This window comes from Ceratotherium simum, chromosome 8 (genome assembly GCF_057802395.1).
Source record: "Ceratotherium simum simum isolate JZ-2026a chromosome 8, ASM5780239v1, whole genome shotgun sequence".
Taxonomy (NCBI): domain Eukaryota; kingdom Metazoa; phylum Chordata; class Mammalia; order Perissodactyla; family Rhinocerotidae; genus Ceratotherium; species Ceratotherium simum.
In genome coordinates this window covers 21,681,200-21,694,225 of record NC_141907.1, presented here as the reverse complement: position 1 = coordinate 21,694,225, position 13,026 = coordinate 21,681,200, and the positions used below count along the sequence as shown (strand labels likewise).

Genomic DNA, 13,026 nt, shown 5'->3' with positions numbered 1-13,026 from the left:
AAAATCTCTTCCCTCTTAGTTTTCGCTTTGGCTTTTTGCTTTTGCTCTGTCTTCTGATAGAGATTTCCTAAGCTTTGTTTTCAACTCTCCTACTGATCTTTTTTTCTTTTTTTGTGTACCATATTTTTGATTTCTAGAAGCTCTTTTTCATTTTCTAATATTTTGTTTTGTTGTTTTAATGAAATTCTGTTCTTCTTTCATGAGTAATATCTTTTCTCTGAGAATATTAATGGTTTCTTTAAGTCTTCTATTGGGAAGAAATGGTTAACAGATTGACCATTTTGTCCATGTGAAGATGACCTTGGGTTTACCTTCTCCCAGTACTGTTGCCCTGAAAATATACTGGATCACACACACATTCACACATACACACACAAAATGCAAAGAGAAAGTCAAGCTATATTACTAAGCAATGTTATTTACTGAAAAAAGTATGACCCTTGACTGGTAAATAACATCTATAATGGAAGACTGTGAGTGGAGTATAAAAACCTACTGGTGGAATACATAGGCCTAGCTGCCTGGTGTGGTGTCTCTTAAGAGGGCTTGGAAGCTATGCTCATGTGCAATACAAGAAATGGTTCCTATTGTGTATGAGACTTCCCTGTGTTGTGCCTATGTCAACTTGTCACTTCCAATTTCATGCATTCCTCGTGGGGGCTGGGAAGTAGCATCCAGTTGGCCGTAAGAACTTCGAATGAAGAGTCCTACCTACCTAATATACTGACATGCTATGTTTTCTGTCTTGTATCATTCTACAAATCTAAGTGAACCTGCTGCCAGGTTATAGCCTATTGTATCCTGTGAGTATGAATGTAAATTCAAACCTGAAACAACTATTAGTGGTCATGATAAGCACTCATTTCCTAAACTGGCTATTTCTTCATCTTTATTTTTTTATTTGTGTGTTTTAGTTTTGGTTCCTGGATTTCAAGTTGGAAGATTTCAAATATCTGGAGATCCTAGGCTATCAGTCATATTTAGGAACAAGGCAATAAACAACTGACTGAAAGCTCTGTCTGCAAATATTGGGCATAGAGTATCGTGGGCTCACTGGGAAGCAATTTTATAGCCAGGCAGCTACTTTTTTTTGTAAGGGTTCTCCAAATCTCTGTTAGTCTTTTCTCTGGCATTCTAGAGTTGGTGGAAGGTGGGGAAGGAGAGAACTGGGCAGGCATTAGTGGTGGTGGTAGGGGATGAGAGTACTAGTCTCACCATTCAGTCAACTTTCATTTAATCCCTCTGTTTTCAACACAGTGCCTCATTCCTGTCCTGCTCTATGTCTGAGGTCTCTGAGTTCATAGCCTTTCTGATCCTGTTTCTCTAATGAATATGCCTCTGGTCTCCCATGGGGGAGGAGGCACCTGAAAATGCAGGGTGGTAGGAGTCTGGGGGTCTAACCCCTCCTGATAGAGACTTTCACACAATCTCCATTTTCAACCCTATGGCTCATCAAGGTCTTCTATAACATGTGGTATCTCCAATTTGTGAGCCTTTCCAAAGTTCTGTGAGAAAATCATCTCACTTCTTGTATCAGTCAGTGTCCAGTCAGGAAATAGAAACCATACCAGAAATGTGGACATGGAAAAATGGAATCAGCAAATGCGGCCTATGTCTTCTAGGCTGAAGGAGAACAAATCAAGAAGGAACCAGGAACTCAGGAAACGGTCCTCCCTGCCCTCAGGACTGAGATTTGGACCTCTATGGAGAAGGAGTAGCTGTCACAGGAATGTGCAGACCAGGGGTGGTGAAGAAACTTGCCAGAAGGTATAGGCTTGAGCTGCTTGACTGAGGGCTGCCGAGGTGAGTGCTACTGGGCCTCCTGCATGCTGATCTGCTAGCTCTTGCACATGGGACAGGAAGGGAAGCCCCTTTCTCCTGCTATGTTCTTGCAGTATCCCTCCAGAAGCCTCTATTGACAAAGCCTAACATCAAGCCAGCTGGCAAAACAGAAATGTTTGTAAAAGGTCCAACTCCAATATAATAAAGCAGAACCAAAAAAGGTAGACTTGGAGCTGAAAGATAATAAATTGATTACTGGCACACTTCTCATCCATACCTCCATCTTCTAGAGGTACTTAGGTTTGACCTTCTTCTTCCAGGGTTAAGTCATTTATCATTTTCCCATCAGCTCTCTATCTTAATACATTAAAGCTTAGTTATAAGTTGTTTCCTAGTTTTACCAAAGACAGCATTTACATTTCTGTGCTCCTTGCTGTGGGATAACTAACAAAAGAAAGAGGGGTGATAATTTCTTAACTCCACCATCAGGAAATCTCCCCACCTTTCTATAATTACTCTATTTTAAAACTAACTGGTCCATCCATGCTGTCGCAAATGGCACAATTTCATCTTTTTATGGCTGAGTAGTATTCCATTGTGTGTGTGTGTATATATATATATATATATATATATATATATATATATATATATATATATATATACACATACCACATCTTCTCTCTTCATTCATCCACATAAGTTGCTTCCAAGTCTTGGCTATTGTGAATAATGCTGCAATGAACACAAAGGTGCATATATCTTTTTGAATTAGTGTTTTCATATTCTTTGGATAAATACCCAAAGTGGAATAGCTGGATCATATGGTAGTTCTATTTTTAATTTTTTGAGAAATCTCCATACTGTTTTCCATAGTGGCTGCACCAATTTATATTCCCACCAGCGGTGTATAATGGTTCCTTTTTGTCTACATCCTCTCTAACACTTGTTATTTCTCATCTTTTTAATAATAACCATTCTGAGAGACGTGAGGTGATACCTCATTGTAGTTTTGATTTGCATTTCCCTAACAACTAGTGATGTTAAACATCTTTTCATGTGCCTGTTGGCCATCTGTATATCTTCTTTGGAAAAAGGTCTGTTCAGATCGTCTGCCCATTTTTTGATTGAGTGTTTGTTTTTTGTTGTTGAGCTGTATGAGTTCTTTATATATTTTGGATATTAATTATGCTAAGTGAAATGAGTCAGATGGAGAAAGACAATTACCATATGACTTCACTCATATGCAGCAGATAAACAAACATATAGATACGGAGGACAGATTGGTGGTTACCAGAGGGGAAAGGGATGGGGGGAGGGTGAAAGGGGTAAAGGGCCATAAAGTGACAGATGGAAACTAGACTTTTGGTCGCGAACACAATGCAGTCTATACAGAAGTTGAAATATAATGATGTACACTTGAAATTTATATAATGTTATAAATCAATGTGACCTCAATAAAATAAAAAATAATTAATAATAATAAATAACTTCCTCACAAAAATGTGACAGGCCCCAGAGCAAAGTTAGTCTCTACTGTCTTATCATACTTCCTTTCTCTTACCTCTCTCTGTGCCTCCCCATGTTACACACTTAATAAAGGCTGGTTGAATTAAATAAAATGCACATTCTCAAAAAATTTTATATATAAAATTCACAATTTGTTTCAGTTTTATAGCCGTACATCGGGCACCTGAATCCCAACAAGCTGTCTCATAAATCTATGCTGTTTACTAAAATGAGGAATAAGCATTTATAGGTCAATACAAGCTTATCTTTAGTTCTACTAGCAAAGCAATTCACTCTCTGTATAATATATTTACAATAAAAAAGAAACTTTTCATTTTATTTATTTAATGAGCAGATTGTCCTATTGCTCTAGATATATGCTGTAGTAAAATATTTTTCTAATGGCTGTCTTCTAAAGTATGTTATTTTTAGATGTTTATACTTACCAATTCAGGGATGTCTTTTACTTTCAGAGGAACTTGGATTAAACCCAAATGAGTCCTGAAACTAAGAGAATCACCATTTTCATAATTCGGGTTGCGAAGATTAATTAATACCTTAAAAAACAAATCCAACAAATTCTTTGGTTAGTTTCTTTATAGGATGTTTATACTTATAAAATTGGCAGTGATATTGGTGTATCACCACAACATTAAAAACTATTTGAGGTTATGCATATACCTTAATTATACTCTAAAATACTATAAAATTGTATTGAAATATTAAAATACCATAAACATGCTTTTAATTAGGATGGTTTAATATTCCAACTGATGATCTACCATATACAACTCTAAAACATTAAGAATTTAGTTAGAAAGAAAACTTTTTGATGGTAAGAAAAAATAAAAATTGATTATAATATTTTATCAGGGAAGGAGACAGAAAAATTAAAATTGCTTGATTGTAATATTTACCAGGGAAAATTTTAGAACCAACTCTAACTCTTCACCAATATTGACAAGATTTTTAGAAAAGACAGTAGAATAACATTACAGGGTGCAGCCTCTAAACCAAACCCACAAGAAAAACAAATTTCAGAAGCAAAGCTAATAAGAAAGACCATGTATATACTTTCAAAATTAAGCAGACAGGAGAAGTCTTAGATATTTGCACAGGCTTTAAGCTAGGGATCTCACTTCTATGAGTATAATTATGGAAATAACTAAAGATGTTCGCAAAGACAGTGCAGAAAGAACATTAGTGAAGTACTATTTATAACAGAAAAAGATAACACAACTTAAACATCCCTTTAGAGGGAATTACTTAAATTATGGTTAATTAATATAGTAAAATACAGTGGAATATGCCTCAATTAATATAGGTAATGACATGAAAAAATGTTCACAATATATTAAATTAAAAAAAGCATAGTAATGATAGTGTTTATTGCTGTATGATGGTATTATGAGTAATTTTTGTTTTAAATTTTCTTCTTATGTATGTTTTCTTATTTTTCTAATAATTAACATGCATTTTGGGGGGAAGAATAATAATAATTTTAAAAAATATTTTTAAATTGAAACTCTTGAGGGCATAAAACCATCAAGAATCCAGTAAAGGAGACGATAATGACAGAAACACTATCATATCTGAAGCATTAATGAACTAATAACTAATGGCTAATAAAATGGAATGTACTGTAATGCCAAAAGAGTTTCCTAAAATTGCAAATACTAAATTGAAACTAAAAATATCAATGGTATTTGCTTTAAAAAATAAAAGATTTAGCAAAGAATCAACAGTATTAAATACAGACTAATATAGAACAACACAATTTTAGCCTAATTACACAAATAAGGGATCACACTGCATGGGAAACTCACAAATACAGAAAAGAAGAGGAAAAGAAATTATGATTACATGGGTAATAGAAAAGAGAAAATATTAGAAATGCAGAAACTATAACCAAGGAAATAATTATAGAAAATATTCTTGAGTTAAAGAATCTCAGCATGAATAATAAAAGGATCAATTCAGCAACAGTCCTGAAGGAAATAGAATGTTACGACTATTAAGGAGAAAACATAAAGATAACCATATACAAATTTTATGAAATTTCAGCCCTTATGTCCTAGAAAAGGAAAGAGTTTGGGAGAAACCTTTAATAAGCTAAGAGAAAGAATACCATTACCATAAAGGCAGTTTCTGACTAAACTAACTTCTCTCTAAAGTTAAAAGGAGACTATTTACAACTCCAAAAGACCTGAAATAATTTATAACAATGTTTTATGCTGTCAAACTGGTATCAGAGACAATAGGTTCAGAAAAGAAAAATAAAATGTGAAAGATTCATTCATTCATTTACTCATTCATTCAACACCTATTTATTAAGCAGCTATGTGCTAAGCACTGCTCTACCTGTTGGAGACAGACCACATAAGGATAGGATTAACTTGCAGCTGGTTTGCCGCAGGCTCTATGCTTATCTCCAGGGTGTGATACCTGGATGTCTGGGAATGATCCCTGGCCAAGATGGAATGGAATGTAGTAATGAGTCATTTATAATGTGCTATGTAATGTCCCCTGAAGGCACTCGATATCACTTTATTTACATTTTTTATTAAAAATGTACAGATTGCTGGATTGCACCTGATTTACCAGTGGGGGTATAAAAGATCCCTTGGAAAACTTGTGCCTTGACTCCCAAGACAAAAGTATCTTACTTGCATCTTGGTGGTTCATAACCCAAAGACAAAGTGCATTCTGTGCAACTGAGAAAGGGCCCTGGGAGCTATGCCTGGAAGTTTGGATCTCTTTGTATTTGCATGTGCTTTCCTCTGCTTGCTGAAAGAAAGCCTTATGCAAGCGTATCCTGTGAAGTCTTTTGAGTCTTTTCCATTATCTGACTCTGAGTAATTGTTGCAGCAGTGAACAAAACAGAATGAGAAGCTCCTGCCTTTGTGGAGCTTCCATCTAATAGGAGAAGGCAGGCAATAAGTGAAATAGAAAAATAGTATATTATATAATGATAAATGCTATGGCGAGAAGAAGAGTAGAAAACAGCTTTCCAAGCAGGGGCGCCAGGAAAGGCTTTGTTGAGAAAGTGACATTTAAGCAAAGACATAAGGAGTGAGGGAACGTGTAGACAGCTATCTAGGGAAAAAGTAATGCAGGCAGAGAAAATAAGGAGCAAAGGCCCTCAGATGGGTGGGAGCCAAGGGAAAGCAAAAGTAGAACAAATCAGGAGGAAAAGTAATGAGAGATGAACTCACAGAGGTAATGGGGTATCAGATCAAATAGGGTATTTTAGGCCACTGTCATGACTTTGGCTTTTAAGTAGAATGAGATGGGAAGCTACTGGATACCAGAAAAGTGGCTTATTCAGAATTGTACTTATAGGGCTTCCTCTGGAAACTGCACTAACAACAGATTCTAGGTGGGCAAGGGTAGAAGCAGGAAGACCAGTTAGGAGGCTACTGAAATAGTCTACTCAAGAGATGGTAACTTGGACCAGGGAGGTAGGAGTGGTGGTGATAAGAAGTGGATGGATTCTGGATATATTTTGAAGGTAAAGCTGACAGGATTTGCTGATGGATTACATGTAAGGTACAAGAAAAAGAGTGGAATCAAAGATGGGTAAATTAAAATAATTAGTGAGTTCTAACTGCCTACTGAAGAGTTTCACTTGAATGCTCCATATGCCTCTCCAACTTAATTAAGCTCATCATCTTCACTAATGGACCTGTTCCTCCTCCTGTATTCTCTATCTCAAAGGCAAGTTACCTCTGCCCAATTACCCAATTTAGACACGTAAAGGTCATCTTTATCTTTTCTTTTTCTCATACTCCCCATATATAATCAGTTCCCAAACCCTTCTTAAAACCTCTTTCAAATCTGTTGAATTCTTTCCATTTCCAATGCTGTTCTCTTAGTTCAGATCTTTATCATGTCTTGCCTAGACTACTAGAACAGGGAGGGAAATAAAAAAGGAAAAGATTCACCGAGCACCTACATGTGCCAGGCAGCAGGCTACATGATTTATAGTCACTATTTTTTAATCAAAATCTTCCTAATTGATTTATTGCCTCTAATCTTTCCATACTTCAGTGTATTTTCCAAGAGCAATTTCCAAACACAAATCTGATCATGTCACTCCACTGCTTCAGTGGCTCTGGGGCTTTTTATATGGTGATCCCTCCACCTGGAGATATTCTTATATCGTCATTTCTTTCACATTTTTCCCTCATTAATATACATATATTTATCCAATAGAACCTACCTCAAGAAAATCCTTAGGTGCATAAACAGGTCTGAAAAGGCTTAAATCTAGAATTAACAAGATAGGTTAAAACAAAATTTCAGTTAATATATTATATGAATGCTTATTAATGATAAATGTTAATGATCCTTTCATACATTGCTGTGCAGCTAGATTAATTCAAACATTTGCAGAGTATCGGTTATCTGTCATATGTTGTATTAAGTATTGGGAACACGAAAATGAAAAGACAGTCTCTCCCCTTGACAGCTTAGATGAGATATTCTAGAAAAAATTAAGAGTCTCCCTTTCATAAATTTGTAATAGATTATTTATAATTGAAGTGAAAAAAAGTCAATATAACATAAAAATTCTATATCAGAATTCTCAAAGTACGTAGAATATAAACAATGCAATCTTAGTGAATTCCTCCAGTTGTATTGAACTGTTTTTGAACTTCTATAACACACTGTTTCCTTTATTATGGCACTTATTTCTTGCCTAGTCCCCCAAACTTTTTTTTAAGGAAGAGTGGTGAGGGATTATGTACATGTCTACCTATACAATTATATACATCTATTTATCATAGTAAATGATACATAGCTGTCATTCATTATATGTTTATAAAATTGATTGACTCAACTTTAAACATTAAAATGAACCAAAATAAATTCTTAAAAACATTTTAGAAGTCTTAAATCTCTTCACCATTTAACCTATTTTTAACATCTCAATGTAATTAAAGCTTGAAAAATATTTACCTTAATTATGAGTCTAAGAAATCCAGTGAATGATTTAATTTACTCTTTTATAAAAATATTTTCAAATGCTGCTTTAGAAAAAGAATAACTGATTTAAATATTCTCAAAATAATGGAGAACATTGACGATAGTTAGGAATTTTTAAACTGCAAAGTAGAAGTTTAAGCAAATAAAACAGATGATAGTAACTTAGTGGGGAGAGAAACTTGCTATCTTTCCGAAAGAAATGTCAGTATTATTTTGAATACACAATTAAGAAGGCAATTTTTTTTCCCACTATCACATTTTAAAATACCTGGTTCATCAGTTCCCATTTCATTCCATTTATTGAGAAGTTCTTTCTGTTCTCCAACTGGCCTCTAAAAAAGGTAATTTTAAAATTGGTTTCATTTTGTGAAGTTTAGCATGCAGCTGAAAAATAAGAATCAATAACTTATCTAAAAGTTTAAGTAAGCTACTGTAACATAAGGAAAAATAATTTCCTACACATGATGAATTTTTTTTGGAATTACACTTACAATGGCTCAGTTAGAATATGCTGCTAATGAGTCCAAGAAAAGAAGGTAAATGATCGGTACTGGCCAGTAAATTTCACAAAGAAAAACTGCTCCTCAGCCACATACTACATCTCTCACCCCATTCAGCAATCTCAGAAACGCATCGCAAGGGGGACTGGCCAAAAGAGTGTGACTGTGAGTCAGTAGCATCATCTTCCTATATGAAAGACAGTATATTACACAATACTACGTATTTAGACAGTTTTTCATATAAACTTATCCTTTTTTTACACCATTCTTCTGGCCTGCAGTGACTTGTTCTTGGATATTATCCAAAATGCATCCACTATATCCTGTCCAACAGCAGGGAATAAATAGTAGGTAGGGAGAATGAAGTGAAGAGAAACTTGCTCTCTCCTACTCGTGAGCAGCAATAAAGAATCCAGAACATTCCTCAAGTGTTTTTTCTCTCTTTTTTCATCTCTCCTCTCTCAAAGCACAGAGTGACAGATAAATGCTGTGTATAGGAGCTAAATAGATCCAGTACTATGAGATCTAAATAGTTCTGCAGAGAGACAACACATCATTCTTTTCACTCCCTATGTTAATACTGAAAGATGGTACCCTATTGGCTATTACAAGATGACACTATGCCTGAACTCCATCTCTAATTCAAGAAATATGGCTATTGTGACTATAAACCAAAAAGCAAGGAGACTAAAGGTAATTAAAATCTTTAAAGTACACATAACTTTTACAGCCAAATCTCTAAATAATCTATACTGTAGATTTTATACTTTATTTCTATTTATTCTCAAGATACAAGTTTATTACAAAAAGCATTACAACATGCATAATAGAAATCTATACAGAATACACCCATATAATTGGCCTTTTACAGATTTTTGTTTCAAAACAAACTGATATACTAGTAAAAAAAAAGATAAATCTGCCTAGCAGTTATAACTTCATGAAACTTTCTAGTACTTGATTTGTAATAAAATACTTAAGTGTGAAAAGTACCTTTCGTGCCAATGGGATACTCAGCTCAGTGCACATACTATTTAAACTCTTCAAAATTCTTTTTTCCCAACTTCCCTGAAACATAAGGAACAATCTATTATTGTTTCTGGCTACCAATACCAAAACTGATTAAAAAAAGATATTATGAGTTATATAGAAATGGTGAGATTGGTAATCTTCATTCATTAGTTTACTCAACAAATATTGATTACTGTCTACTATGTGCCAGATACTATCCTTAGTGCTCTGTATCAAGCCGTGAATAACAGAAAGTGTCAGTCCTCATAGAACTGATGTTCTAGTGGGGGATGGCAATGAGGATAGATAAAAAATAAATCAGCAAGTCATATGGTCATTCTAGAATTTACATTCTAGATAAACATTTTAAGGAAAAATAGTAGATAATAAAAGGTAATTAAATTTAAGCATTTTATAAATGTTTGATAGTCAGGCATCCCATTAATGACCTAGTAAAAAATAAAATTTTACAGAAATTATTATATTGTAACTTTTCCAAACATGACATTTCACCCCTAAGTACTTCAGCAAGAATGTTTTAAGAATAAGAACCTTCTCCTACATAACCACAATACCACTATCACACCTAAGAAAATTAACAATAAGGTTTCATATCATCAATTATTTAGTCCATATTCAAAATTTTCCAGCTGTCCCCAAATTGTCTTTTATAGTTTTTTAAATCGTAGATCCACTAAAAATTCTTGTATTACATTACATTTGGTTGTTATGTCTCTTTCAGTGAAGCTTAATCTAGAGTCTCTTTGTCCTTTTCTTTTTCATGCTATTGACTTTTTTGAGGAGTCTAGGCCAGTTATCTTTTAGAATGTGTCACAATTCTGGATTTGTCTTACCGTTTTTTCGCAGTATTGATTACCTTCTTCTCTATCCCCTATATTTCTTGTAAACTTGAAATAATATGTTAATTTTAATAGTTAATCATAGATTGATTATCCATATACTATATTTTAGTAAACTATTCTTTCTAATGCCAAGGTAAAATGCCATAATTTTTTTGGTCTTTTTACTAAATATGTCTACACGCCACTTCTGACTCACTGAAACCAAAATAAAATAATACCAAAGCTGCAAAATTTAGACCAAATGAAGAGAAAAGGAGAGAAGTATAGAGGAGAGAAGTATATATTACATTATTTATAAAGGACAGTTAAAACCACTCAATAAAAGTAGAATAATAATAATAGCTCCTTTATGTGGTTGTTATAAAGATTAAAGATGTAAAGTGCTTTGAACAGTGACATAATAATGGTAACAATAATCATTCAATAATTGATAGCTTTTACCATAGTTATCATTATGCATAGCTTACTCTTTAACAGATATATTTAAATACATTACTCTCTTTATCTGAAATATACTCTCCATGCTCTACTCTTATCCCCAACAGACTTATTCCTACTTTATCTGGATATATCTTATTCACCTTTCAGGTCTTTCTCTCTATTAAGCCTTCTCTTACCTGGTCCTGCACCCCTTCCATCACCTATCCTGGCACACATCACACTTTGCCTAGCACATAATAGAGTCTCAATAACTGAACACATTTCTACTCTAAATAACGTTGCAAGCATTTTTTAAAATTTTGATACAATGGCCTAAGCAATGAATGAACAGAAAAAAAAATTCACCTATAGAAGAAATATAGAGCTATGTGAAATGTATAAGGCCTAGTTTACTAAATATATAGAAACAGATTTTCAAGAATAAAAGAGTACACTTAACAAATCGCATGAAATACCCCCAAAACTAATTCCATTTACTGGCTTATTTTCAATTCTTTTCTTTACTGTAAATAGTTCTCTTAGACACAAGACTTAAAATACATTTGGTACCTTATTCATGATCAAACATTAATTATAACAATACAACCCACTTCCACCCTCAACATCCTTATCCCCAATTTATCTGGATAAATCTTATTCAACTTTCAGATCTCAGCTTATGTATCATTTCCTTTAATAAGCCTTCTGTCACTTGTTCCCTCCACTCCAGCTTGTGGCAGGAACAGGTACAAGAAAGCACATTACAATAAAAATAAAATTTGCATAAAGATTAAAAATCCAATCCCTGAATTTGTATCATTTATCCTATTATACAAGGAACCATACTGCTAGCTATTGAATTATGATTCCAAATATTCTCATTTTCAACCACTCATAGAAAGGGCTATTGAATTAAAAAAGACAATAACTCTCAGATATAAAAACAAAATTAAAGTTACAATAGACATCAAGGTGTGGCTCATAATATATACTGTACATATTTTCAAGACTGTAATACACAATTTTAATACAGCATAAAACCTACTAAAAACTCAAATATGAAGTCCATTCGAAATAGAATGACACTTTCTGGAATTACATCTTGACAAGATATTCTGAAACACGTTTGTTAACTTATCCTTTAAAAATTATTTTGGCAAAAACATCTCATTTAGGTATTTTCTATAAAGTACAATTTTAAATAATTAATCATAATTCTCCAAAACGGATATCCCACTGTACTAAGTATTTCAATTTACCAACTTTGAATTTAACATTAGATGTAATATACAGAGAAAAACGTTACACAGAAAAGAAATTAGACATCAGAAGAAAGCATTCTGAGTGAAAAGAGTTTAGGAAACAGTTATGTGATTTACATGCGTTTACATATGTTATTTTATTAGCCCTTTGAGATATGTATCTTACTCTCATTTTACGAATGAGGAAATTTAAAAAGAACACATGAGAGTAGAATGAGAAAGAATAGTAAGAACCGAAACAATGCTGATCAAATCTTTATTCAATTATCATTTTTTTCTGTGCTCCACAACTAAAGTAGGAACTTAGAAATAATCCAGAAGAAAGAATATGACTAAAAATTGAGAGACGGAAAGAGGAAAGGGATGCTCAATTCAGAAAAATTCAAATTTTTATGGCTAAAATGGGGAAATGAGGTGTAATACCTGAGTTTTCAAATAATAAAAAGACATTGATTCAACAAATATTTCCTGGTCACCTATTAAACACATGCCTCGAAAGATGAATAAAACAGCATCCCTGTCCCTAAGAAATATATCACTTTTGTGGTAGGGGTGGAGAGGATAAGACAGATACACAAATAATATGGGACAGGTTGCAAAAAGTTCATAAGGGCTATATCAGTCCATATGTCATAAACCATAGAAAGAACATAAAAGAATGAGCAAAGAAATAGAAAGCTAGACATATCAGAA

At 33.6% G+C, this 13,026-nt stretch overlaps 1 protein-coding gene across 8 annotated transcripts in view; it reads right to left on the bottom strand.

Annotated features, from left to right (window-relative positions):
- The window catches only part of TBC1D19 (TBC1 domain family member 19), a 137,143-nt gene that overhangs the window by 84,287 nt on the left and 39,830 nt on the right, over positions 1–13,026 (bottom strand). For 7 of the 8 annotated variants that reach the window (XM_087434155.1, XM_014786654.2, XM_087434156.1 and 4 more), the window contains 4 exons: positions 9,771–9,845; positions 8,546–8,609; positions 7,511–7,557; positions 3,735–3,845 (listed from right to left, as the gene is read on the bottom strand). In XM_087434155.1, coding sequence (XP_087290281.1) covers positions 3,735–3,845; positions 7,511–7,557; positions 8,546–8,609; positions 9,771–9,845 — 297 coding nt within the window. The remainder of the gene's footprint in view (positions 1–3,734; positions 3,846–7,510; positions 7,558–8,545; positions 8,610–9,770; positions 9,846–13,026) is intronic. The other variant, XM_087434153.1, reaches the window with a different exon arrangement.